Source organism: Natator depressus, chromosome 3 (genome assembly GCF_965152275.1).
Source record: "Natator depressus isolate rNatDep1 chromosome 3, rNatDep2.hap1, whole genome shotgun sequence".
Lineage (NCBI taxonomy): Eukaryota > Metazoa > Chordata > Testudines > Cheloniidae > Natator > Natator depressus.
In genome coordinates, this window is record NC_134236.1 from 126,883,208 (window position 1) to 126,910,986 (window position 27,779).

Genomic DNA, 27,779 nt, shown 5'->3' on the forward strand with positions numbered 1-27,779 from the left:
TGTTATTTGTGAAAAAAAATCCAATACAATTTTTAAAAAAATAATTTTTCATTCTTAGTAAGAGTTTGAGTGAAATGACAAAGTCAGATAACCTTTTAAAAAACAGAGGTATGAAAGGAGATTTATTCCTATTTCTTTATGTTAGACTGACCAGGAAAACAGTTCCTTTATATTCTTCTAAAATCTGATTGAACACTTTGAATCTCCCTTAAAGAAATCAGTTGTGCTGAGCTGCCCAGAATTCTTTGTTTCTACCACTCTGATCCTGTTGGGTTTAAAGACGTGTTTGCTGGACTACAGATCCTGTTATTTCCTCCTTCACAGTGGTAGGTTTTCCAGGCAAGTCCTTTGCTTCCAGGTATTCAACTGTCCCATACGTCGCTATGGCCACCACCAGCACAGCCATTACGATGTACAGTTTGACGTAAACATGAAAGAAGGTGCTGTATCCAAAGGCGATGACAAATCCCAATGACTCCCAGAGTCGATAATTAGCGAAGGCTGCCTCTTTGTGTTTCTCAAATAAAACTCCATAGAGTGCTGCAAAGAAAGAGAGATGATCTTTGTGATGGTAAGTCTGAACACATTCTATATTTCCTACAACATGAGCTATATTTCCTTCCCTGTGGTCAAATCACAGGAAAATACAAGCTTGTAATTTAGTCTTCTCTGTCATGCAAACTGTATCCCATAGTGTTATAAGAAGTTAAATAATACAGGTAACTTGGTGAATATATCCTAGCGGGGGGTCGGGGGAGATAGCTACAGGCAAGGAAGAAAGGATGTTTTCTGTTGAAGTTTGAAATGAGTTGGCAGGAAGCTTATTCTAGACACCAAGAGCCATGAAGCAGAAGGCTCTTACATAAAGTGATGAGAACATAAGAAGGGAGAGGAGGACAGTGCTAGATGCAGTGAGGAGGTAGGATGAGGAGTAGAATGAGAAGCTTGATCTAGGTACTTATATGGCCTATAGTGTTTCAGTGTAAGATCAATGAGGTGGGCTGAGCCCAGTCCATAGAGTCTCATACAACAAAGAGGGCAGTTTTGTCTTGATGGGTGTTAGAACATTCAGTGTAAATTTGCATTTCTGGCTTGTGTTAGAGTCACAAAAATCTCTTCCTGCTGAAGTTGCTCTCAAAAAGTCAGGGTGAGCTGTGAGAGATGTTTAACCTCCCAAAGGGGATCATCTCATCATCTGGGCAGTAGAACCTTGCTAATTCATGCCAATTGCAAGGGGACACTTACTGGATTTTACAAATTAGTGAGTAAGCGAACACGGGTGGTAAGAAATCAAGGCTAGTGCATCACCAAATGTATAGTTCATTAACCTGGATCAGTGTAGGTTAGTATTAATGATCTGATAGTCCTTCACAGGATACAAGTAAATGCCCTGAACTACATTTTGTAAAAGTCATGATGTTTTAGTAACAAGGGACCTTGCTACAATGCTTTGTAATTAATTCTGAAAAGGGGTGAAAATTATCAGATTCTTGGATTAAGGAAGTGAGAATTAGTATAAACAATATTTGCTCATATAATAGTATTTCTGAGTGTAAAAAGTTTGGATTTTAGGAGGGTTTTTTCTTGTTTGTTCAGGAGGGGGTTGTGGGTTTTGTTGCAAGCAGAGCTAGGTGCCTAACTCCATCAGAGGGGCAGGATTTAGGACACAATCCTCTCATTGGCATCTTCCATTGGCTAGTGTAGGCCCCTCTAGCATGCTGGCTTTTGTGGATCCCATTCTCAGGTGCCTATCTCTCCTATTCATTGTATAGGGAGCCTAGATGCCTGTCATAAATATAAAGGGAAGGGTAAACACCTTTAAATCCCTCCTGGCCAGAGGAAAAACCCTTTCACCTGTAAAGGGTTAAGAAGCTAAGATAACCTTGCTGGCACCTGACCAAAATGACCAATGAGGAGACAAGATACTTTCAAAGCTGGGGGGTGGGGGAGAGAAAACAAAGGGTTCTCTCTGTCTGTATGTTGCTTTTGCTGGGACCAGAGCAGGAATGCAGGTCAGAACTCCTATAAAGAGTTAATGAGCAATCTAGTTAGATATGTGTTAAATTCTGTTTTGTTTAAATGGCTGATAAAATAAGTTGTGCTGAATGGAATGTATATTCCTGTTTTTGTGTCTTTTTGTAACTTAAGGTTTTGCCTAGAGGGATTCTCTATGTTTTGAATCTGATTACCCTGTAAGGTATTTACCATCCTGATTTTACAGAGGTGATTCTTTTACTTTTTCTTTAATTAAAACTCTTCTTTTAAGAACCTGATTGCTTTTTCATTGTTCTTAAGATCCAAGGGTTTGGGTCTGTGTTCACCTATGCAAATTGGTGAGGATTTTTATCAAGCCTTCCCCAGGTGTAGGGTTTGGGAGGATTTTGAGGGGAAAGATGTTTCCAAGCAGGCTCTTTCCCTGTTATATATTTGTTAGATGCTTGGTGGTGGCAGCAATAAAGTCCAAGGGCAAAAGATAAAATAGTTTGTACCTTGGGGAAGTTTTAACCAAAGCTGGTAAAAATAAGCTTAGGGGGTTTTTCATGCAGGTCCCCACATCTGTACCCTAGAGTTCAGAGTGGGGAAGGAACCTTGACAATGCCTAACCCAGAATTTGTGGATTCCAATGATTTTCTAGGCGCCTAAATGTTAAGTGTTGCAACACTCAGCATGACGATGCCTAAGGCCAGATCCTTAAAGGTAATTAGGCACCTTACTGTGAGAGATTAATGGATGTGAGCTGCCTGAATAGGTCTGAGGGTCTGGGACTATGTCCCTTTGTAAATCTGGACCTGTAACTCTAACTTCTCGGTTGAACATGCGCTAAGAGCTGGGCATAGGTCACACAGGAACCTGAGTCTGGTGTCTCATCCCAGGCCCTAACAAATGGTTGTCCATAGCATAAAAATGTTGCACACAGTTTGGCACAAATTGGCAGGTCAGGTCTGAGGTGCCCCGGCAGCGCTGTGCTTCCTTGGTGCGATGCCTGATTCCATTGGGCAGGAACAGCCCCTTGCTTTTAGCAGCACAAGCCCCGACCTCATTTTTCCAGTAGTTCCCTTACCTCCTTTCCCCCTGTTTACAACTAGGATTGGGCACAAACTGGGGCTGCTGAACATAGTGTGAGCTCCAGTGCTGTCAGCGTTCCAGACTGATTCACATCGTTTCTAAAGAGGCAGGTGAGGCTGGAAAGAATTTTATTTTGCTACCCTCTACTTGGTTGTCCTGTGCTACACAATTGTTGTTGAAGAACTGCAATTATTAGCAGGAAGGGACTGTGTTCAGTTTAGATAAGAGAGGGTGCTGCATACTCTAAAATGGAACAGATTCCATTCAAAATAACCAGGGACACACACAACCACCCAGCCACTCAGAAATATTAAAAAAAAATATATAAGGATATAGGTGAAAGGATTCATTCCGTTCTAATTAATATCCTGTAGGGGGAACCCTTGATCCGTATTAGAGTACATCTCCATACAAGGTCAAAGTAAATCTCTGATGATCTCATAAGCCCTAATTGTGCAGCACAACCTGGTAGTCTTACTCAGTTTTTACTCAGCCTTTAAGATCCCAATGGACTTCAATGGGGGTTTGCCAGAGTAAGAAATGCAAGATTTGTCCTTTAAACTATTATTGTAAAAGGCATGAATCTCGACTCAGACTGCTGTAAATCAGGAGTAATTCTGGTGAAGGCAGTGGTGTTACACCTGTGCAAAACTGATGTAGGTGAGAGGAGAATCAGGCCAATATAGGACTCCTGAACAGATTCATATAATACTGGAGATCCCATGGTGTGATGCAGCATTATGACGTAATACCATTGCATCTCTCCATGAAGGGGTAATGTTATCATCAGTGATGCCATGTGACCATGTGAAGATGCAAATTATTGTCCTGTTGTGATATTATTTTGTCCTGCAGCATAGCTAAAGATAATAATAAGAAAAGATATAGGGGGTTTGTACATGCATAAAGAACACTTATTGTGCTTCCTGGTCAAACACTAAATGTGGACTTGGTTGATGACCTTCCAGAAACTTAAGAAAGAAGGTGGCACCTGTACTAGGGGACAGTACATAACAGTGGGGAACCATGCTGCTGCACCACAAGGCTCATTAGCCACAGTCGCTTATTCTACACCAATATGAAGCACCATCCGTTGTCAGTGACTACTCTGTGGTTAGGAACTGCCAACCCTCCTCAAACTCCTTCTATGACCGTGGGCACTTCCCTCCTGTTTTTTTCTTTCTCTCTGCTGTAAGGACGTGCAGCCACTTTTAAGGGAGATGCAGCCCAAGCCTCCTGTTTTTGGGCCATGGCCCCTTTAGGGCCAGGCATTCTGAAGGATGTGCTATCCAGAAGGAGCAAGTTGCGGCGTGCAAGGCTTGCTGGGAAAGAGGGAAGCAGGATAAAAGACAGAACCTGTTCCTCAGTAAAAGGAGAGCCTGGGGATGAAACAAGACCTGCTGCATGGTTAAGAAAGCTGGGGAAGAAGCCTGGGAAAGGCGAGCTGAAGAGGCAGGACCCCCATGGATCAGTATATTGTTCAAGGCAGGAGATGAATGAACTGTTTAAACCAGGGAGGGCAAATAACTATTGATATCAACCTTAACTCAGCAGGTGTGAACCTGGATATGAGAGGTGGTGATTTAGGCTTGTGTTGGATGCAGGAGAAGGATGTGGCCTGGCATGAGAGAAGAGGTGTGGGTGTGTAGCCTGCTGTGTGCACCTGCTCTCATTTAGGGCTCCCCAGGGGGGGAGGTTCCAGAGTGGGTGAGAGGAAGCCCCACCTTTCACTCCCCTGTATCTAAGGGGAAGACTGTGGATCTTGGGAAGAGGATTATGGCCTGAGCAGGGCAAAGGAACTGTGTTTTGTTTCCTTTGGCCTATTTGGAACCGTGAAAGGGTAGAGCATTTATTTAGCCAGAGGGTCAACTCATCCAAACTACCCAACCAACCAGAGGGAAGCTGAAGCACTACAGGGGAAGGGAGGCCCAGCTACACAATCTGACATAGAACCTGGTAGGCCAGCCATGTCATACTCCCCCATCTCACCTTCGGGAGGGTCAGCCAGCACCTGTAACACTATGTTAATAGCCAGATCTGAATTATAGTTGCAGTTGAAAAAAATTAAGAAATGGAGAGAAAAGAAACACATGATAAGATAGGAGAGCACTTGTGATGGGGTATACCAGACCCTCTAAGGTCCTGTCACACCCCACCCCAGAAAAGGGCAGTGGAGAGGGTCCTCCACGCTGCCTAGAGCAGCTGTGTGGGACACCACCAATCAGGGCTAGCAGCCTAGTATAAGAAGAGCTGCAGGGCCAGAGGAAGTTCAGTTCCTTGCTGGAGCTGTAGGAGTGTGGCTGGCTGGCTGGCAGATGGACTGACTGACCTACAGAACGCTGGACAGGGCAGTGTGGACAGAAGCCAGGGAGCGCGAGAAGGAGCTCTGAGCTGGTTGCTCGGACTCCATTAGGACAAGGCCCTGAGGTAAGGGTGAAGATGGTGGGGGCTGCAGGGAAGTGGCCCAGAGGAATTAGAAAAGCCCTGCGACATAGATAAAGGGATACAGCGGACGGGCTGTTATCTACAGAGTCTCTGGGCTGCAACCTGGAGTAGTGGGTGGGCTCAGGTCCCCTCCACTAGCCACTGGGGAGAAGCGGCCTGCACATTGAGGCACCCTAGAGAGGCAACTGACCTCTAGTGGCCCAGCTGGACAGCTGCAGCCAGAAGGCCCAAGAAGAGGGCGAAGACATTGTCACCAGGGAGGGAGCCCTGGGGCACTATCCTGGAGCAGGGGCAAACTAAGGGCTTGTCTACACGGGCACTTTACAGCGCTGCAACTTTCTTGCTCAGGGGTGTGAAAAAACACACACACCCCCCGAGCGCAGCAAGTTTCAGCGCTGTAAAGTGCCAGTGTAGACAGTGCCCCAGCGCTGGGAGCCAGGCTCCCAGCACCAGTAGCTATGCCCCTTGTGGAGGTGGGTTTTGTAGAGCGCTGGGAGAGCTCTCGACTACACAAGCCATGTGAAAGCGCTGCTGCAGTGTAGACTAGCCCTGAGAGAGAGAGTGTGCAGGCACTGGCAATGCACTCAGCCAAGGGGGTGCTCGTCAGAGGTGGGTGTGCCTCGTTACAGCACTTAAACTGTGACTTGCTTGTGGCAGGCTATGGAAAATCTTGCCAGCACAGGTTGGGATATTCAGTTAGCAAGGCTAAGATTGGTGGTTGTTAGACTTTACGTGTTCAAAGGCAGTCCCGCAGGCCACCGGAGTGCATGACTCTTTCTTGATTTGTCCTGTTTTTAATCTTTAGGTTGTGTGTGCCCCCCGTCTGTAAAAAGAAGAACCTCCTTTATTCTCAGCAGAGTGAGGTATCGAAATATATTAATATTTAGAGTTTTGAGAACATTTGCATCAACTGTTTATCTCAGATGTCAGTATATATGCAGGCCATGTCTACAATGATAGCTCTATATTACAACCTGGTTATTAACTTAATTACCTCCAAATTTTGACTTTCCTTCTGGAATTTTGTGAGCATTTCAAAGATTTATTTTGATCATCCATTACCTTATTCAAGGATGTCCCCTCCCTCCACCTTGGCTAAAGCCAGGCTAATAAGCATTTAAATTAGTTTCTCCTTCCTGAGCATTTGTTCTCATTTTTCTGACTGAAAGGAGAGTAAGCATATTTCCTGAAGCCCATCTTAAACCCATCACCATGTTTTATGCCCATGTAGAGTAAAACAGACTGCATATAAATAAAAAACATACAGAATACTATATCTCAGTGAGGTTCAGTTAGCTGTCACTGGGACTTACCATTGGTTTGTGTCTGCCAAATGGCATCAGCTAGGCCCCAAAGAGCAGAGAATATGAAGAATACAGCAAGTTGGTTTGGGTGAGATTTCCACAGCAATAGTGCTATTATACAGGCAAGGTTTGTAATTGCAGCTGTATGTTTAGGAGAGAGAAGGAGAAAACATAATTACTGTTATAAACTGGAAATTTCATATTAGATATACAGTGTTTCAGAGTCTACTGCAAGATTTCTTCAAACACTATTGAATAAAATAAGGTCAGTGAACCAGGAAGGTTCCATCATTTGTATTCATCCGTTTAAAGTTACACAAAGACACTGCAATCCTCTCTTGGTCATCAGTTAATATTGTACAATGAAACATTGGGAATAGCCTGTTTTTATATAGTCATCCCAGGCCATGTCCTAAATAGAGAGGAATTCTGAGCTAATGGAGATAAAAACCCAGAGGTTAAGATCTACCAATGGGAATAGCCAAGCCAATGTACCACTGAGTAGGCATAGGGAACCCCAGAAGACTTTGAATCCTAATGTGATGTAGGTGTCTACTGGTAGATAACTGAAAGGATGTTTCATTCTGTTTTCCATATACTGTCCTTTAGAGAGAGATTTTTGGTTTTTTAAGGGACCATTAAGATCATCTAAAAAGAAAAGGAGTACTTGTGGCACCTTAGAGACTAACCAATTTATTTGAGCATAAGCTTTCGTGAGCTACAGCTCACTCCATCGGATGCATTCAGTGGAATGTAGCTCACGAAAGCGTATGCTCAAAAAATTTGGTTAGTCTCTAAGGTGCCACAAGTCCTCCTTTTCTTTTTGCGAATCCAGACTAACATGGCTGCTACTCTGAAACCTGGCCTTAAGGTCATCTAGGTTGCCTGTTGAAGTGGTGTCTGACATTTTATCTTTCTGCTTAGATGGAGAATGTTAGTGAATCACTGCATTTTGATCTCATACTCCAAGGTCCTGACTCAAAGCCCAGTGGAAAGAGGGGTGGGTGGACGGTGGCTTTGAATCAGACCCTTATAAAGACTGTAATTTCTTTGTTTTCCTTAAGATAAAATGAGTCACCAAGAGGGAGGAATACCCAAAGAGCAAAAATATGGATGGGAAAACTGAACAACTAGAACCTGCAAAGTTCTACGGTTCTATATTAAGAACTCTGAATCTCTTGTCTCTAGCTTTAAAGCTATCTTAGGGAAAATTTCTAGGGCAATGCACGTGGAATCAAGCAATGCAGTTTCTATTAATAAAGGGAACCATGCTATGGAATTCAGGACAACTCATTGTAATAAACTTTCTTCAAATGGCACAGAAATCTCATTTTCAGATAGTGAGCTGCAAATGAAACACTTTCCTTGATATTTTTCTGCCCTGGTAAATTATTTATTGGGACAGCCTTTTTTCAATGTCCACTGAAAGGAGCCCTTAAAATATATCCATCCCATAAGTCTCTTCTCTTCACAGTACCCTACACACTTCTTGTCCATATGCAGCACTTCATTTATTTTAAACTGGCGCATTGAGATAGTTCTCTCTCTTGCTTTTATTTTCATTTTGCTGCCCTACAAAACACATGGCAATTAGGACACAGGACTAATGTTCAAAACATATCCTGCAGTTATTAGACTGACTGCTAGTAGCCCCAAGTTCACATTTCCCCCAAGGACCAAGCTAATATGTTAGCTCATTACTCACTGTGGTTTTTAACCAAAAGTAGGCCAGGAGTTTGGTCCTGACAGAGCTATTGGTAAATTCAGAACTCGTTGAAGCAAATAGCAATACTGCAATGGACTCCAACAGGATCAGGATTTGGCCCAATAATGAGAGACAATCTGGCATCAGTCACATTCGTTCCAAAGAACTAACAGCTCAGCCTGAGTATATAGTATCACCAAAACCAGGGTGAGCTGAGCCTGTCAACAATGGAGAGCTGCTGGACGGAGTCAATGGAATGACTTGAATATGCAGCTTAATTGCGACTCCTCTCTTCCCCAGCTCCTCTAATGAATGAAGAGTTTGCCTCCAGGTATATCTCCTTCTAACTTTAACCTATAGCATGATTCCCCCTGCCCCATGCTGTGGGAAGGAAGCACAGGATTTGTCTTACCAGATGAGATAATTGGTCCTCCAAGCAGTCTTTACATACCTAATGCAAATAGGGCTTTTCTGCCAGTAAACTGGGAAATCTTTCCAAAGAACAGAGAGCAGAGCGAATTTGTAGCTGAAAAGGAGATCATCACATAACCAACAAAATGTATCCCCAGGGCACAGGTCACATATGACTAAAGAGAAGAGAACAGACACACGGCATTATTATTCACAGACTACGACTCGTCTTTGTGGCTAAAGTCAGAGGGTCTGATTCTCGGAGCTGGTGAATATTCATACCGTGTAGACATGATCAATAAAGCACAGTTCGGTATCTCCACTGTCAAGTCTCTGGAATGCTGCTGTATCTGGCCTCCAGCAACATTCCCATCCCAGTTCCCAGTGAGACCTGCACCACAGCAGCAGCGTTTCTCTTAAAGGAACAGGGGCTGCATTTGGAGCCCTATTTCCCCTTCAGATCAGCCCCCATGGTAGTGTGTGATGGGGTCTACAGGCCCCATGCTGAACCAGGCAGGGAGTAGACAATACTGGTGCTGCCCCTCAACAGGTGCAGAGCATGTTCTCAGTGGAGGAACAGTTTAAAAGGACACTGGTAGCCCAGGAAAAGGGGGGAATGAGCTGGCAACAGGAAGCAAGATTGATGCTGAGAGCTGTGCAAGGAATGACAACAGCTTTGTGAAAGCTGCGCTAGCAGCAGGAACTTAGGCTCCCCCTCCCTCCGTGGGAGTTGAAAGCCACAAGTGTGAGAGATTGACTGACTGAACAGGACACTGAGAGACTGAGGAGAGTCTGCTAAACCAGTGACCCTGTTCCAAACGGAGGAACTCCAGACTGGTAGGAAGTGACCTGGGGGTAACATAATTTGGGGTAGCTCAGTAATTGGGCTGGAAACTCTGAGAGAACCCCTAGTGCTCTGTGTTAGTACCTGATGGAGTGGGTGGGCCCGGGTCCCCCTAACTTGCCCCCCCTCCTTTGTAGTGACTGAGCTTTGGGGGGAGCAATTGGAGCATGATGGGGTGATTGAATCATATAATCATAGAATATCAGGGTTAGAAGGGACCTCAGGAGGTCATCTAGTCCGACCCCCTGCTCAAAGCAGGACCAATTCCCAACTAAATCATCCCAGCCAGAGCTTTCTCAAGCCTGACCTTAAAAACCTCTAAGGATGGAGATTCCACCACCTCCTGAGGTAACCCATTCCAGTGCTTCACCACCCTCCTAGTGAAAAAGTTTTTTCCTAATATCCAACCTAAACTTCCCCCACTGCAACTTGAGACCATTACTCCTTGTTCTGTTATCTGCCACCACTGAGAACAGCCTAGCTCCATCCTCTTTGGAACCCCCTTTCGGTTAGTTGAAAGCAGCTATCAAATCCCCCCTCATTCTTCTCTTCTGCAGACTAAATAATCCCAGTTCCCTCAGCCTCTCCTCATAAATCATGTGCTCCAGCCCCCTAATAATTTTTGTTGCCCTCTGCTGGACTCTTTCCAATTTTTCCACATTCTTCTTGTAGTGTGGGGCCCAAAACTGGACACAACACTCCAGATAAGGCCTCACCAATGCCGAATAGAGGGGAATGATGATGTCCTTCGATCCACTGGCAATGCTCCTACTTATACAGCCCAAAATTCCGTTAGCCTTCTTGGCAACAAGGGCACACTGCTGACTCATATCCAGCTTCTCATCCACCGGAACCCCTAGCTCCTTTTCTGCAGAACTGCAGCCTAGCCACTCGGTCCCTAGTCTGCAGCGGTGCATGGGATTCTTCCATCCTAAGTGCAGGACTCTGCACTTGTCCTTGTTGAACCTCATCAGATTTCTTTTGGCCCAATCCTCTAATTTGTCGAGGTCCCTCTTTATCCTATCCCTACCCTCCAGTGTATCTACCTCTCCTCCCAGTTTAGTGTCATCTGCAAACTTGCTGAGGGTGCAATCCATGCCATCCTCCGGATCATTAATGAAGATATTGAACAAAACCAGATCCAGGACCGACCCTTGGGGCACTCCGCTTGATACCGGCTGCCAACTAGACATGGAGCCATTGATCACTACCTGTTGAGCCCGACAATCTAGCCAACTTTCTATCCACCTTATAGTCCATTCATCCAGCCCATACTTATTTAACTTTCTGGGAAGAATACTGTGGGAGACCATATCAAAAGCTTTGCTAAAGTCAAGGAATAACACGTCCACTGCTTTCCCCTCATCCACAGAGCTAGTTATCTCGTCATAGAAGGCAATTAGGTTAGTCAGGCATGACTTGCCCTTGGTGAGTCCATGCTGACTTTTCCTGATCACTTTCCTCTCCTCTAAGTGCTTCAGAATTGATTCCTTGAGGACCTACTCCATGATTTTTCCAGGGACTGAGGTCCTCCTCCATTCCTTTTTTAAAGATGGGCACTACATTAGCCTTTTTCCAGTCATCCGAGACCTCCCCCGATCGCCATGAGTTTTCAAAGATAATGGCCAATGGCTCTGCAATCACATCCGCCAACTCCTTTAGCACCCTCAGATGCAGTGCATCTGGCCCCATGGACTTGTGAATGTCCAGCTTTTCTAAATAGTTCTGAACCACTTCTATCTCCACAGAGAGCTGGTCACCTTCTCCCCATACTGTGTTACCCAATGCAGTAATCTGGGAGCTGACCTTGTTCATGAAGACAGAGGCAAAAAAAGCATTGAGTACATTAGCTTTTTCCACATCGTCTGTTCACTAGGTTGCCTCCCTCATTCAGTAAGGGGCCCACACTTTCCTTGACTTTCTTCTTGTTGCTAACATACCTGAAGAAACCCTTCTTGTTACTCTTAACATCTCTCGCTAGCTGCAACTCCAGGTGTGATTTGGCCTTCCTGATTTCGCTCCTGCATGCCTGAGCAATATTTTTATACTCCTCCCTGGTCATTTGTCCAATCTTCCACTTCTTGTAAGCTGCTTTTTTGTGTTTAAGATCAGGAAGGATTTCACTGTTAAGCCAAGCTGGTCGCCTGCCATATTTACTATTCTTTCTACACATCGGGATGGTTTGTTCCTGTAACCTCAGTAAGGATTCTTTAAAATACAGCCAGCTCTCCTGGACTCCTTTCCCCCTCATGTTATTCTCCCAGGGGATCCTGCCCATCAGTTCCCTGAGGGAGTCAAAATCTGCTTTTCTGAAGTCCAGGGTCCGTATTCTGCTGCTCCTTTCTTCCTTGTGTCAGGATCCTGAACTCAACCCTCTCATGGTCACTGCCTCCCAGGTTCCCATCCACTTTTGCTTCCCCTGCTAATTCTTCCCTGTTTGTGAGCAGCTGGTCAAGAAGAGCTCTGCCCCTAGTTGGTTCCTCCAGCACTTGCACCAGGAAATTGTCCCCTACACTTTCCAAAAACTTCCTGGATTGTCTGTGCACTGCTGTATTGCTCTCCCAGAAGATATCGGGGTGATTGAAGTCCCTCATGAGAACCAGGCCCTGTGACCTAGTAACTTCTGTTCATTGCCGGAAGAAAGCCCCGTCCACCTCATCCCCCTGGTCTGGTGGTCTATAGCAGAGTCCACAGCCAGGATGACTAGACCAGTAGAAACTGTAAGGCCATGAGCTAACCACTAGGCCATCTGGTCACTAGACTTTCTTGCTACATAGTGGCACAAAGAACTCTCTACCCTTCCTTGGCTGGGATTGGGATTTAAACTCTAATCTCCATAAAAGAGCATGGTGCACCCCCAGAAAGGGAATAGATCTTATCTATAAAAACATTCTCCTAAATGGTTATGGGATGTCACTTGATCCATTCAAGATTAGTAATGGGTGCATCCTCCCTCTCTGGTTGTGCATGGTGCCTGAAAGCTAAAGTTTCAAATGAGCAGTCTCAGAAGATGTTTAGCTCCTTCCCTATTTCAGATTCCTTGAAGACTTTCTGAATGTACAGCTGAGGAATAAGTCTGTTCTGTGCTGTTTTTTGAAAATGCATGTGAGGCGGGGTGGTTCTGACTCTTCCTTATCACTTCAGGCTTTTGAACATGTGCAAGATAATGTTTTGTAGCCAGCCAGCTTATAGATCAGCCATCAAGCCACTCAGTAGGATTCAACAGGATTCAACTTCACTTCACAGCCCTAACTTAGGCACCCTATACCAGTGGTTCTCAAATGTATTTGCTCACGCCCTCCTTCTTTGTGTCTAGCAGTTTATGCCCCCTGCCTGCCACACAAGTACATATACCGATAAAAAAATCAACATGCAACTCTCACTAAATATTAAAAACAGTAAGGCATTGATTCAAACAGAGCCATTTAAGCATATAGGAAATACCAACCCATGCCACCCTTACTTCTGCTCTGCTGCTGATGGCAACACTGCCTTCAGAGCGGGCGGCTGGAGAGCAGTGGCTGCTGGCTGGGCACCCAGCTCTGAAGGCAGTGCTGATGCCAGCAGCAGCTCAGAAGTAAGGGTGGCGTGGTATACCCTGAGAAGGTCTGGAGTTTTCTGAAACTTACTGTACTAGTGACTATGACAAAAATGTGAAAAGCATGTGCCAAGAGAAAAGGAAGCCTGAAGAATGACAAGAGGGCATCATAGTGTTAAAGAAGAAAAAACTTGTATTTGAAATAGCGATATTTTTGGACCTGTTCCAGAACTCAGGATGAGCTAATCAGCAATTGCTGAGTGTCCTGTATTTGCAAATCTCATGTTAGAAGTTTCTAATTTTTGTTCCAATCTTATGCTGCCTCCTGACTTCTGCCTTTTTAAAACTGCCATTGATTTACAGACATGGAAAAGAAATGTTCGATATAATTTTAGACAACTTAATACAACTAATAGTTTAATAGTCTTAAACAAAAATGGAACCAAAATGTCCATGCAATACTTAAAAAGAAGTCAATAACATTTTAATTATCAATAATATATTCGCAAAAAGAAAAGGAGGACTTGTGGCACCTTAGAGACTAACCAATTTATTTGAGCATAAGCTTTCGTGAGCTACAGCTCACTTCATCGGATGCATCCGATACCACAAGTGCCACAAGTCCTCCTTTTCTTTTTGCGAATACAGACTACCACGGCTGCTCCTCTGAAACCAATAATATATTGATTCATTACCGAACAAATACAAATATTATACCTAATTCTAAGGAAATTTTTTTAAAAACCTTTTGCTGTAAACTCAAAATAATTTCTTCCCAGATTTTTTTTTTTTTGCTTTGATTTGGTTACTGCCAGCCTCTTGTATTTGAACAGCTCAGTCAGAGTTAATTCAAATAGTATTAGGCAGTAATTTAGCATTGCCAAGACTGTCCCCTGCCATTGAATATACATCATTTTACTCTGAGTAATTATCTGGTAGAGGAAATAGTATTAAGCAGAGGTAAATTATAGAAAGATTGGGCATAACTAGGAACATTCAGTCCCACCTTTGTATAGTCACCAGCAAGGAATGCCTGTTCAAACCCACTGTACATTGTCAGAGGGATTAGGAGACACTGTCGCTTATCTTTAAGATGCTGGAAAGTTGCTAGGAATGTGGACCAAAAGGACTGTGTCTGCATCTTTTCTGTCTCACTCTCTGCTTGGTTGGCTTTGATTTGATCCAGAAATAGAGCAATCAGCAACACCGCTATCACACCACTACCTGCAAAACAAAACAAATGCATGAAACCAGGAGGGAAGCCAAGAGAATGACAGACAGTTGGTTTATTCTTATTCAGATCTAGTGCTCAGTTCTGGGTCACATGTTTTGGTGGCTGAAAGACTGGTTTAAATACAGCCTAGTGGCCATTACTGTCTAATTAAAAATGCCTGATCTAAGTTCCAGACCGCTGTATGCCGCTGTGCACCTCACAAAATTCCCTCTGCTGAGGTGTGACATACATGTTATGACAGCCGCAAAGTCAGCTGCACCATTACATCAGAACAATCTCTCACTCTTCCAAGTCATGTCAGAGGTCGTAGGGAGGCTGGCATGAAAGAGTTCCCTTTGCAGCTATCAACAGTTCCTAGCTCAACTAGGGAACATCCACGTTCAATGCCAAGATATTCATGGTTAGTAATAGTCTTTCTCAAAATACTTGAAAAAAATAAATATCAGGCTACAGATAGAATTTTAACTTTTATTTTCCTGGATCCCACTAGAGATTCCTTTTTGATTGTCACCTCAAAACAGTGCTGGTAGCTGACGTGCCTAGAACAGTAATGAATGTATGGGACATGAAAAATGCTAGGAGGCAACTGTGTATAGCTTGATAGATCAACTCTGTGGCTGTACACCTAATATAAAAACGACAAATAACGGCGCACACTGATAGTCAGCGCAGATGATCATATACATATAGGGTCAAATTCTCCTGTCACTGTAGTGTCATTCCATTGAAGTCAATAGGACCGCATTAGTATAAATTAGAACAGAATTTTGGGCCAAGAGGTCTGAAGCAGCAACAGGTGATCGTTTCCTTAATTAAAAACTCAGGGCCTGATTATCTTTTTGCTACACTGGTGTAAATCAGGCATCACTCCATTGAAGTAAATGGAGTTATAAAGTGAGAGGAGAATCAGGCCCACCGCATGTTTTACATGCTGTACATCCATTCATCACTGTGACACTGTAGTTGTAGGTGTGCATCTGCCTATCCATTAACTCAGAGCCAGATGCTTTGTGCTTTTCATATCGCCTCCCATTGCACGGGCAGACTTACAATAAATTGCACAAAAACACTAAACTTGCTTCTTAGGTATGTCTCCTTAAGACAGTGTTAATATTAATGTTCTCATAAAGTGATTACACGTGTTCTGTTACCGCTGGAGTGTAGCCATTAGTGATGTGAGTTATTTTTAATTCTGTTAGGGTTTATAGCAGTGTTATGGACTTATTGCAGGGAAGTGAGGAGTGCAAGGAAAATCAAGGGAAGCTTGCAGGATGAATAGTCTATAAATTCCTATAGTGAACTGAGAGCAATTACAGGAGATTAACAGTTGTGAGGCTTATAAATCTAAACAGAGAAGTCCACACTCTGGTTTTCAGAATAACCCAAAAAACTCTACAAGATAGCCTAGCTATTTATCCTCCTCTCCAGCCAAGAACTGCCAAGTATATAGTCATCCACAAAACTGAGGAGACATTTAAAAAATGTCTCTGAATGAAATATTCAGATATTTGGTTTCCCTCAAAGTAGGAAAGTAATATCTCTTATTAAGAGTGAAAGAGAAATTGAGACTGTTGGAGTGAGGTCAGTGGAAGGCAGGGTTACTTTCATTTTGTATGAGCAAAGCTTAGGGGAGCACATGTTAGTAATCAGATTTAGAGTTAAAACTCACAACCCAAACCCACACTCTGCAGAAAGGTAGCAGCTCCAATGCACTCCAGATGAGGTGGAGGATGTGCGAGGGGGCTTTTTACTTCCTCCTTTTACCCATTAATTAAGCATGGCAGATTTGAGGTGTTTTGCCAGATGACACACTCCCTTCCATTGGTGTATTACACATTTAGTGTTATACCTCCACACAGAGATTACATATATCGGTAGAAAACATAAAACCATGTCAAAAGGTGAAAGGTGACATATGTGGCTGTCAAAAACCTCTCCCCTTTAAGCAGAAGGGAAGATTTTATCTACACGGTTTGCAGTCAGCTGCATTATAAGCTTTACTCACTGCTGTAAAATGTCACTGAGTGACATGAGTGTTCTTTGTCTTGAGCACTGGATTCCAATTAAAGTTGTTTCATTGGCTGCATTAGTTCTAATTTACAAGTGCACACTGAGGGGAAAAGAGGGTGTGTTACCTCAGAACAGAGGATGTTGTGCTGCATTATTCTTTCCCCCTTCTCAGCAGCTAGATCCTGTCTTCAGATCTAGGAAAACACTATATTGGCAAAATCCAGCCACACTAAGGTGGGCAGATTGTAATACACTCTTTATTCCTTATAATGGGCTTTTGGCCACATGTAGACAGACAAAATAGTCACTGGACAACTGTACTAGCTCTGGGCCCAACTCTACTCCACTAGCGTGGCCAGTGGAAGGAACCTATGAGCAGTTTTCACATACTCCATCCAGTGCAGGGGTGCAAGAGGAGGTCGTACATACGGTACCAATATACTGGTATCATAGTGGTGCTGCCGTGGGGTCTATTCCAGAGGGTAGAATGGAAGCTGTTAATTCTCTGCCTAGAGGAAGAATAATTTATGCCTATCCCTGAGTATTGTGGGGCTCGACCAGCTATAAGGAATTATGTCCTCTAAGCACAGCTGGGGTGTATCTAGACTATGTTAAAAGGATTTATTTAAAGTGTTAGATAACATGTTTTAACTATTTTGAAACCCTAGCGTAGACAGGACAAAGTGTATTTTATAGGTTCTCTCCTAGGATTCACTTCAACCAGCTAAAATGTGTTAAAGATACAACTTGCCCTGTCTACACTAGAGTTTTAATAGATTTTCCAAAAGGAACCATTATTATTTACTATTATTTATTTGTATTATTGAAGTACTCTGACCTCCTGCAGAAGACAGGCCAATGAACTCCATGCAATAACTTCTGCATCAAGCCCATAGCTTGTGGCTGAGCTAGAGCTTATCTTTTAGGAAGCCATCCAGTCTTAATTTAAAGACTTCAAGGGATGAAGAGTCTACCACATCCCTACGTTTTAAAATAAGTGAGTGAACACTCAAGAAAACTCCTCTTATCCTAGTTAAGGCACATCCAAGAAGACAGATGTTCTGTCCGGAGTTAAGGCTGAATCTGGCACTAAGATTCAGGGAGGTAGGATCTGTAATGAGTCATCTTTGAACCTGATGAGTGCTCTCAGAGCTTTCATGTCACTCAACCAGGGCTCAGCCAATCCACAGGTGCAGGTCTCACCAGGTGATCCCAAATCCAGGGATACAGGGTCCCACTGAGAGCAGCCACTTCAGTCTGCTCAACATTGCTACCCCACCAGGAGTATCGCCTGCCACTTGGTGGCCCTGACAGACTGCTCCTGCACCAGCCTCTGCTTGCTCTTGTTCTGTTACAGCCCCAGCCCCAGCCCCAGCCTGTCCTTGTCCTGTTTCTGCTTTAGCCTTGTTTCAACCCTATTCTTGATTCTGGCTCCTGTCCCCAGCCCAATCACTAGGTTTGACTGCTGCTGCTCCAACCACTATAACAGACCATCCACTACTCAGTTTCTGACAGGATCTCTAGGAAGAGGCTGGGGATTCCTCTGTGGGAGTTGTCTGAAGTGAGCCACATTTTAGACCTTTCTTTTGGACGCTGGTTGAAGAAAGCCATATTGTATGGGGCTTTCCTTAGCTGAAGTAAAGACTGGTCCAAGCAGGAGAGGATTGTGTCTGCCTAAATGTCTAAACTCTAGACATTATAATTAATTGTAATTTTCATTCTAAGTAAAAATGTAAATATAAAGGGTGTCCTGCTCCTTTAAGGACTAAAGAAATACAGAGTTGCACAAAGCAGCTAGGGCTTCTCAGAAGGGAACTGGTTGCAGCTCAGGAGAAAAGGGCTTTCCTTTTTGTCAACTCAAATTGGAGGACACTGGAAACATACTCTGCAAGATCATCTTTGATTTCATTTGCATCTAATGTCCCTGTAAGTGATGTTTGGTTGAGACCGCTGGAAGCACATACCAGTGTAGACACCCAACAGGATATAGATTAAGGTCTTGGTTGGCCCACTCGATGCAGTGGTGTTAGCTGTAGCATTTGTCATGCAGCCATATGCTCCACAGCACATCAGGTCTTCTGCTGAGACTTCCACTACTTCCGTAACAATGAAAACAAAGGCAGAACATGAGGGAAGTCAGATAAGCACAGTTCAAGGCAATAAGTAGAAATGGATCCAAGTAACAAAGGTTGATCATAGATACAAACTTCCCCAAAATTCAGCAATATTCTAGTTTAGCCATTTATAAAGAAGGCACCAGCTACAGAGTTTGAATCCTGAGTTGTGATGCTCCAAAGTTTGGAACTGTTTTTAGCTGGGGCTTTGGTTCACACCACTCTTTATCAGTAAGCCCTGTGGGGGAGGGGCATGCTTTCCAAGGCCTGAAGTCACCCTGAGTAAACTTCAAAAAGGTTGATGGTTCAGTTCAGCACTCAAAAAGGTTTTTTTACTTTTTACTGAAGCCTCATTTGAATTACTTGGGTCTGCAAAACTGGGCTGGAAATCTGAAGAAGACCCTTCCCTAGGAGATTAACATCTGGGACACACAAACCACAGGAATTGCTTTCCTTGAAATATTGCACTTTAGCACATCCATGAAAATGAAATACAAGTTAAATGAGCTTTCCTGAACCTCAACAACAACAAAAAATCAGTGCAAGTTCTGGGTGATAGGTTGGATAGGTAAGGTTCTTAGTTTGTCCAAACTGGTCCTCCCACCTCCTAGTGTGTATTTCCAGTGCAACAGGAGCTCCAGTTAGCTTACTAAATAAGTGGTTATCTGTAGAAATGGTCCTAAATCAGTAATCACAGATCTGAGCTCATCCTCACTTTGTGAGTGTTTGAAGTTCAAATAAGTATCTGGAGCTCAGATTTTTCAAATGGGCCCAATTTGTTATCCTAGGTCATACCAAAACCCCTTGTTTGGAATATCCCTAACTTGGGAGTGTACAAAATTCAGACCTAGATCTGAATTCTTCAGTTGGGATCCATTGCGGGTTAGTTTCTATTCATGCTTGTTGTAGTAGGGAGGACAGTGGACAAGGTTACCAAACTAGAACACAGGCTACTTGAGTTCTGGTCCCACCAGTGAAGCTCACGAGCTATGTAACCTTGATTTAGTCACGTCTCTTAGTTTTCCAATTGGTAAAATAGAGTTAATGATGCTTACCATTCATTACAGAGTACTTTGACATCTATGGATGAAAAAGATCAAAGTATTTATTAATTAGTTTGTAAAAAAAAACAACTTTGAGAGCCTTCTGGATTAATGACACTGAAGAAATAATATTAAAGAATGATCTAACATTTCTGCTTGCTCCTAACACTTCAGAAAAGGAAACACAGGCCCTGGTTGTTGTGTTTTTCTGAGCAGCAGCCTTCTTTGCTCTGCTCCGTAATGGAATTTCACATTCCAGTAGCACTCTGTCTGGGAGGACAGTTCTGAGACGCTCATTTTTGATTGATCTAGGTGACATTTAGCCATAATCCATCCCTGAAAAGAACCAGTTCTTCCTGGTTTTATTGTTATTTGCGAATATATTTGAAACTAAAGCAACTCTACATGGCTTTGCTTTGTTTAATCCTTAAATCCTATGCTGAGCATATGACAATATCCCCCCCCCACACACACACACACACCACACAGAGTTCCTCTGTAGCGTGAGCACACCATGCTAATTCCCTCCTGTACTCGTTACTCATTGTAAGAATGCAAAATAGTCATCAGAATTGTGAACCTGAATAGGCCGGGGCATACCAGGAGGAAAAGAGAGAGCTTTAAAATTAATTCACCAGCTTTCATTGCAAAGCATGTCAGTTCTTGAATAAGTGGGAATAAAGTTTATCTAGGTTGATTCCTTACTTAATTAGGTCTATTGTATGGTTATTTTAAACATTAATTGCAGTTGGTTTGTTTTCATCACAGCTTTTCGTCTAAACAACAGCCGCGTGCACAAGCTGTTTACTGACCACATACACAATTCAAGTTTACCGTGAGGGCAAGTCTACACTACAGCGCTACATTGGCACAGCTACACCGATGCAAGAAGCAGAAGCTATGTCAGCGGGAGAGCGTCTCTGGCCAACATAGCGCTGGTGTGGAGAGCACAAAACTTGTGTTGCTCAGGGGGTGGGGGGACTTTTTCATACTGGAAGCTTAAACAGAGTGTAAATGGCCCCTGGGGAATAACCCTGGTATAAAAGGATTCTCCAGATGACAGAGACCTGCCTCAGCAGTTTTACATCACGGCCTGACACTGCACTCTGGCTATTCTCAGCTGCTGCAAAGACCCCTGGGGAGCAAAGTATAATGTAGAGCAGTCCTGAGGCTCGGGAGTGAAAAATAAATCTAGAACTTGATTAAGTTTTCAACAATGTAAAGCAAAACCTGGTGCTTTTTCTTCTCACGTGCAATATCCTGGTGGTATGGGGCCTGGTTTCCAGCAGTGCAGAGGACCCACAGCTCTAACTAGGGTCAATAGGTGCTCAGCATCTCTGAAAATCAAGCCCAAAGTGGTGCTAGTAGGAAGGGGGGAGGAAAATGAATGTTGCATTTTATATGTGGCTATTGCCTTTACAAATTTATCTCCTGTGTCGTTCCCTCGTGATGCAGCCAAGCAGCATGTCATGCCAGCCCCTAGATATTTGGGAAGCATCTCATTCTTACAAGGTCTCCCATTAAAATCAGGGACGTCCTGCCTTCATGGGGATGGCTAGCTATGGTAATGGGTTTGGCCGAGTTTATAAGCGTGAGTGTGGGAAGCAGGTCTACATTTTGTAAAGGTTTTATTCCAAATGAGCATATTTTACTTTTTTTCCATCTTGCTACAACAAAAACAAACGTTGTTGCTGAAAAATACATGAGCACACCCTTGTTGGTAGTGTCCAAAGAGAGGCTAAGAACTGAATGAGCTGGAGACTGGAGTTTAGTCTTGCCTTCATAGAAGGTCCCTCCACATCAAGGCTGAGGCTTAGTGGTGAGGCAATGGGGGGAAGCTTACACTGGCTCTGCCCACGTTGTCACTGTTTAGATAAACAAAGCTTCAGACTTGAGAGCTGCTAAGTTAGCCCCTTTCACAAGTACAGCATTCACTAAAATCAAAAGGAGCCAATCAATGAAATAAAAGTGGAGGCCCACAGAGATGGCCTCAGCGTTTTAAGGGAGACGTGCAAACCCAAATGTAAGAGTGAGGGAACCCCCTCAAAGTGGATCTGCTGTATCTCTGTGAGCCACAATACAGTTCAATACTAGTGAGAATGCACCTGATTATCCATTGCCTTGCACCTTCTGCTTCCACTCACTATTCTGATATGGAGGTGTATTATATCCACCTTGCTCAGGGGCAAAGGAGTGGAGTAGAGATTCATACCCAGGGGACCAAATTCTCCACTCTGTTATACAAGTCTGACTCAGGGTAACTTCACTGACTTCAAAAGCTGCGCTGGCATAAAACAGGGTGCAACAGATTGGACAATATTTTTAGACTTACACTGTTAATAAAACCTGATGTGAGCTTCCTGAATATATAAGGTTAAACCCAATTTCTAGCTGAACTCTGAACTCTTGGAGACAAAAACCTCCTTTAAAAGAAGCCATTTTTCCTGCTCGATCCAGTGATGTCTGTAACTTCTTTCCACTCAAGAATCTCCCATTTCCATTATATCCTGACCTTTGAATGAAGCAGCAAGATGATTGTAATAATAATACATTATAATACTTCCCATCTTCAAGATATTGACCAAAGACAACATCCTTGTTAGCTCTTGTTATCCCCATTTTATAAATGGGAAACGGAGGCAGAGAAGTTAACTGACTTGTCCAAACTATATGGCAATTCACTATCAGAGTGTGGATTGGAACACAAGAGTCCTGGCTTCCAGTCCCATGTTCTAGCCAGTAGACAGTTCTGCCTCTCTCTGGCAACTGGATTAAGCACTAAATCCAAGTAACCTCAAAATCAGTTCAATTATCATCAGTGATTAAACTTGCATTTTTAAAAATGTAAAACACATTTGACTTTTCACCTCAAAACATCCATGAAATTGCTTCTGCATTATTCTGCCTGCCTTTTTTAACCAAGTTTTTAAAAAATAAACTTTAAAGCAATAAATCTTTTCTTTCAGAAACACGGCATGATGGAAGGGTGCAAGAAAGAAATATTATACTTTAGATCTTTAAATATACATATACATATAATATATTACCTGTGGTGATAGTTTGGCCAAATATCAAAGATGAAATAAGATTTCCCCAGACTCCAGAAGACTGGAATATAAGAAAGAAGAGCCCAAAATATTGATTGATGACATCTCTTCCAATTTTCCCTGCCTTTTGGGCGTACAAATTGCCAGCTATTGTGAGATAGGTGCATTTAGCAGACCAGAGAGGGGCGCCCCCAAATCCCAGGATTATGGAGGTAGGGATTAGCGTGTACCTGCCAAAGAATACTTTATTTAGCATAGATTTTATCTGTTTGTCCATCTGTTCCCCCTCCAAGGCAGATCACTGAACACTGCATTCCATAAATAAAATACATAAACCAAATTATTCCCAGAGTCTCAGATACATAACAGACATCACAATACACCCAAACCATGGGCAGTTTGTGCACCCCCATTTGGAGAGGCTAGCTCCTTCCCCTGCCTCTTCCGGTCGAGGCCTCGACCCCACTCTACTCTTCCACCCCCCCACCAGCTGGCCCACCAGCACAGACCCGAACCCTGGCTGGCACCTGGAGCAGCCCTGAACCACGGCTGGCCTGCTGCCCTGCCCCCACCAGCCTGCTGCCGCCCGGAGCAGCCCCAGAGCAGTCCGGAGAAGCCCTGAGCCCCAGCCAGCCAGCTGGGGCCGAGCCCTGAGTCTGAGCCACCCAGAGGAGCTCTGAGTTCTGCCGCGGCCTGGCCCTGGGCCTGTGGCAGGGAGCATTAGTGGAGGTTTGGGGAGGTTTAGCCTCCCCCAGACTCCATTACCCGCCGCCTATAACCCAAACATATTCAACTTTTGTTTAAATCAGTGGAGTTACTCCAGGGTCAAATCTGCCCCAATGAATTTAAACAAGGAATGACTGAACACTGTGAAGTTTGAGAATGATGCCAACTATATTTGGGGCTTGGGGTGACTTGTACAGTTCATACACCTAGTCTGAGTTCACGAACCCTTTCCTTCTGTAATCTAAGGACTAGATTGTGCCTACCCTGGATGGATGTAAAGAGAGGTGGAGGGGGACAAAACAAGTAGCCTTCCCCTCTAGCCTCACATCCCCTACCCAATGAAGAGTGGACCTGGGTTTGGCATGAAGGACACTACAGCTTGAAAAAGGGTCTAGCAGATGCTGCCCAATTCCACAATACCCCAGCACCCCCAGAAGCATTGGACAAGATTGCTTCCTCACGATTTTATGCAAAGCGCAAGGCCCGGGGCAGTCACCTCGATTCGCCCTATCAAAGGGACGACTCTGCCCAAGTAGTTGTCCATTTGGTTGGTTCTGGGAGTACCACTGGGGGCAGGAAATTCCAAACACTGATAACCCTCTAAGGAGAAAAAATTGCCCCTCTGCATATCTAACCCAGAAGGAATGAATGGGGTTTCACTAGTTCAACTCTGGCAGAACAGTATAAAAGGCCATCAGTACCAGCTGGCATAGAAGTTGCCCAAGGAGTATGTGATGTAGCAGCACATGGAGCCTGCAATGGTCCACTTGCAGCCCAGCTTCTTAATGAGGATTGGAGGGAGAAACATGGAAGAGAGGATGAGAGCTGCATAGATAACACTTAGTGAGGCAACACCAAGACCTTCTTCAGAGTGGAGACTGCTCTGTGGAGACAAAAACAAGTTGACCCAGAATTTACCATGTGAGAAGGGGAGATATGGTAGCTGAAATATCAGTGCTTCCAAAGCCACAAGGGTAAGGATGGAAAAGGGAGAGTGGGGAAGGGGATACTCAAAACTGGCTTTGGCCAGAGATAGGATGAAGCCAGAAGTTGGCTCTGTATTTTAACATCCCCTACCCGTCCAAGTTCCAGGATTTTGGTTTAAGCCATCAAAGATAGGGGCCACTTTCAAAATTCTGATCCAGATTCAGGTTTGGATTGTGAATTGTCTAAACATTAGGGATGCAGAGTGGGGTTCAGATCCAGGATTTTGGTTTGCAACCAACACAGTTTGGTTTTTAGACCAATGAGACTTAAGGAAAATCTGTTTTCCGTCTCTCTCTTTCTTTCTTGTTTACTTTGAAAAGAAGGTCTCTTGATTCATAATCCCAAGGGGATTTTTGCCCGAGGCAATGCCTTAGTACTTTAAGCACAAGGTCTGAAAACTTCTTAGACATCTCAGAACCAAAGGTTCAAATTCCAGCATGGCCTAGTTGGCCCTTCCTAGGTAGATCTGAGTTCCATGCAGTTTACCCTGTGTGGGAAGGTTATTTCAAAGGATACCTTAAAAATTGAAGTTGTGTGTGCCCATGTAAGCCCCAGGGCATTTTTTTTGTAGGAGCATGCGGTCACCAGGGTCCTCGGCCAAAATTATCTCCTCCCTACCCATCACTATTATGACATATTGCATGGTGGGTAACTGGTTGTCTGCTGTCCTCCATTCTAGAGATGGGTGCTTTTCAGTGGCTGGCTACAGTTCTTGGATGTATATAGAGTAATTAGTAGAGTGCAAAAATGTGCTTCCTGTTTATTAGCTAAACACAGCACCTAAACCAATGGGGTCCTGGTCCATGATGAGGGCTCCTACGTGCTACAGTCATATTAATAAATAAGAACCTCAGGTCAGATCATGCTCTCCACTTCCATGAGCACAAGGGGTTAAAATCAGAGCTGGTCAGCAACTGGAATTTCCATTCAATGGGAAATGCTGACATTTCACACACCCACACAAAAGAAGTTCCCAATCCGAATGAAAAGTCAACATTTTGAAGTTTCCCACACAACAAAAATTCCTAAAAAGTTTGATTTGGGTGCATCGAAATGTGTCATTTCAATAAGGTAAAAATGTGTTGTTTCTACTTTCTCATTTTGATTTGTTTTAACTTTTATATTTTTAATATTAAACTATAATACAAAGTTGAAATGAGAGTCAAAAATGTTTGGTTTCAGCTTTTTCCCCATTGAAAAACATTGTTGAAATCAACGCTTTTCTGCAAAAAGTTTTGATTTAGGTGAAATTGCATTTTGATTTAAAACTAGTGTGTTGCCATTTTTTTGACCTGCTCTAGTTAAGATCTTTCAGATCTGGGGGAGTGGGTGCAGGTACCACCTGCATGGCCTCATCTCATCCTTCACCTGAGCCTCCAGCAGCTTCTCCACCAGTGTTTCACGGGGAACTGGCTCTGCAGGATTCAGGACGCAGAGGTGGAGCTGAAGACCAGCTGCCCATAATCCCTGGTTGGCTCTGAGAGCTGTTTGGAAATCCCAGTGGGAGTAATGCTGCCTGAAGCCATATTAGCTTCTGCCACTTCTCTTCCATGGCTGCCATTGTGCAGGTGTAAGGAACTCATTGTTCGATAGACATGCAAATTTGGCTTGCAGATCAGCGGGGGGTTCTTATTTAAAAATCCATATCTAAAGTATTGCCAGCTCCAAGCATTTAAATATTATTAGTCAGAACACAAAAAACCATGAGATCGGTTTAAACATCGTGAGTTTAAAAAGAAATTCTTTAAGGGTTCCTGCTAGGCTGCAATGCAACCAGTTAACCAGGCTTCAAATGTATTAGACTGCATATTTACCAGGACTTTCCAATCATGTTATGTTTACATGATTGAAAAATGCACCTTATTTCTTCATCAAGAGGGGGCCACAGAAGGAAGAGAACCATTTCCTGAATTACCAACATCCCTAGCTGCAGCATTCTGGGTTTTTCGAGACAGCCTTTTATTCCAAAATGTTATTGAGATCTGAAAAAATCACAGTTTAAGATCGTATGGCAGGAAGGGTACATCCTGCATTTGGCATTGCACAAGTCTGCAAACAAGATACCGTGTCACCTTTTCATGGCCAACGTACGTCTTAGGCATTTTTTTACAGATCTAGGCATTTCTAGAACTATTTCTACTCCTAAAAATCCCCTCTATTTCTGAGCCCTTCCATTGCATTCCAGGTATAAAATTCTTAACAGAAGCTCTGGAACTTGGGTAAAACACATCATCTGTTGCCAGGCCATATCTCAGCCCACACCAGAAAATCACGTTTTTGTTCAAAGATACCAAGAAAAGATTATGTTTCACACCCCTTGACTGGACTGATGCAACTATAGGAACAAGAAAAGGAGGACTTGTGGCACCTTAGAGACTAACCAATTTATTTGAGCATAAGCTTTTGTGAGCTACAGCTCACTTCATTGGATGCATCCGATGAAGTGAGCTGTAGCTCACGAAAGCTTATGCTCAAATAAATTGGTTAGTCTCTAAGGTGCCACAAGTACTCCTTTTCTTTTTGCGAATACAGACTAACACGGCTGTTACTCTGAAAACTATAGGAACGGATATCATAGCAACTAATGAAACTAGTTACATTTACCTGCAGACTCTGAAGCCCTCCGTAAGCAGTAAATAGAAGTAAAAATCCAAAAGAAATGACAAGGACATTCTTAAGATTGCTTTCCATGTTGGTTCATAGAAGATAAAGGCCTGACAGTTAAAGGTGTTGATCAAAGTGGCCCAGCTGGTACTTAGGGAGGGAAAAACAGGATCTGCTTGTTGGTAAGGATCAACTTCTCACTGCATCTATAGTAGAAAGAATTGTTAGCCAGTTGTGTGTCAGCCGGTGAACTTTACTTTCTCTGATACTGAAAATCCATATGAACCGGTTACTCATTCAGTTGCTGTGAAGCAATAATAATTAGGACTTATCAGCTTGCATTAGATCTCTGTACTTTATATTCAAGTTCACAAATCGCTTGTAAGGATGAGGCAAAATTTCGTATTTCATCTGAATAGTATGTGGCTTCCTCCTGTTCCTGGAACAGAAGAATGCAGATAGTTAAGTGCATGGCTGGAATACAATTACAGCTAAACCTTAAAGGGCAAAGATGAAAAGGTTGCTTGGAAATCTATATCAGGTCTGTTCCTTAACTAAGGTTGCAAACCACACAAACAAACCAGACTGTTTATGTGACTGGGTAATGTGAGACTGTTACTCAGAGAGTTTCTCAATCTTGATATAGATACAGCACACAAAAGCAAGGGCGTTGCCTGTTTGTCTAGTGGAAGATACCCTAC

General features: G+C 43.5%; 1 protein-coding gene across 1 annotated transcript; it reads right to left on the bottom strand.

The window, feature by feature from the left end:
* Positions 1–274: 274 nt before the first annotated feature.
* UNC93A (unc-93 homolog A) lies at positions 275–27,167 on the bottom strand. Its single transcript, XM_074947014.1, has 8 exons — positions 27,079–27,167; positions 24,189–24,370; positions 22,762–22,991; positions 18,522–18,653; positions 14,320–14,537; positions 8,972–9,107; positions 6,825–6,956; positions 275–540 (listed from the first exon to the last, which is right to left on the bottom strand). The coding sequence occupies exons 1-8, from the start codon at positions 27,163–27,165 to the stop codon at positions 275–277; spliced, it is 1,383 nt and encodes a 460-aa protein (XP_074803115.1). The 5' UTR covers positions 27,166–27,167.
* Between the last annotated feature and the right edge of the window lie 612 nt (positions 27,168–27,779).

Bases quoted from the DNA above. Each gene is read 5' to 3' on its own strand.
- UNC93A (XM_074947014.1), bottom strand. From the start codon at position 27,165: ATGGAAAGCAATCTTAAGAATGTCCTTGTCATTTCTTTTGGATTTTTA. The intron at 9,108-14,319 runs GTGGGACTGAAT...TCTTCTCTTTAG, and splicing joins TTGCTGGTGACTATACAAAG to TCATATGTGACCTGTGCCCT. The intron at 541-6,824 runs GTAAGTCCCAGT...CTTTCTTTGCAG, and splicing joins TTGGCAGACACAAACCAATG to CACTCTATGGAGTTTTATTT.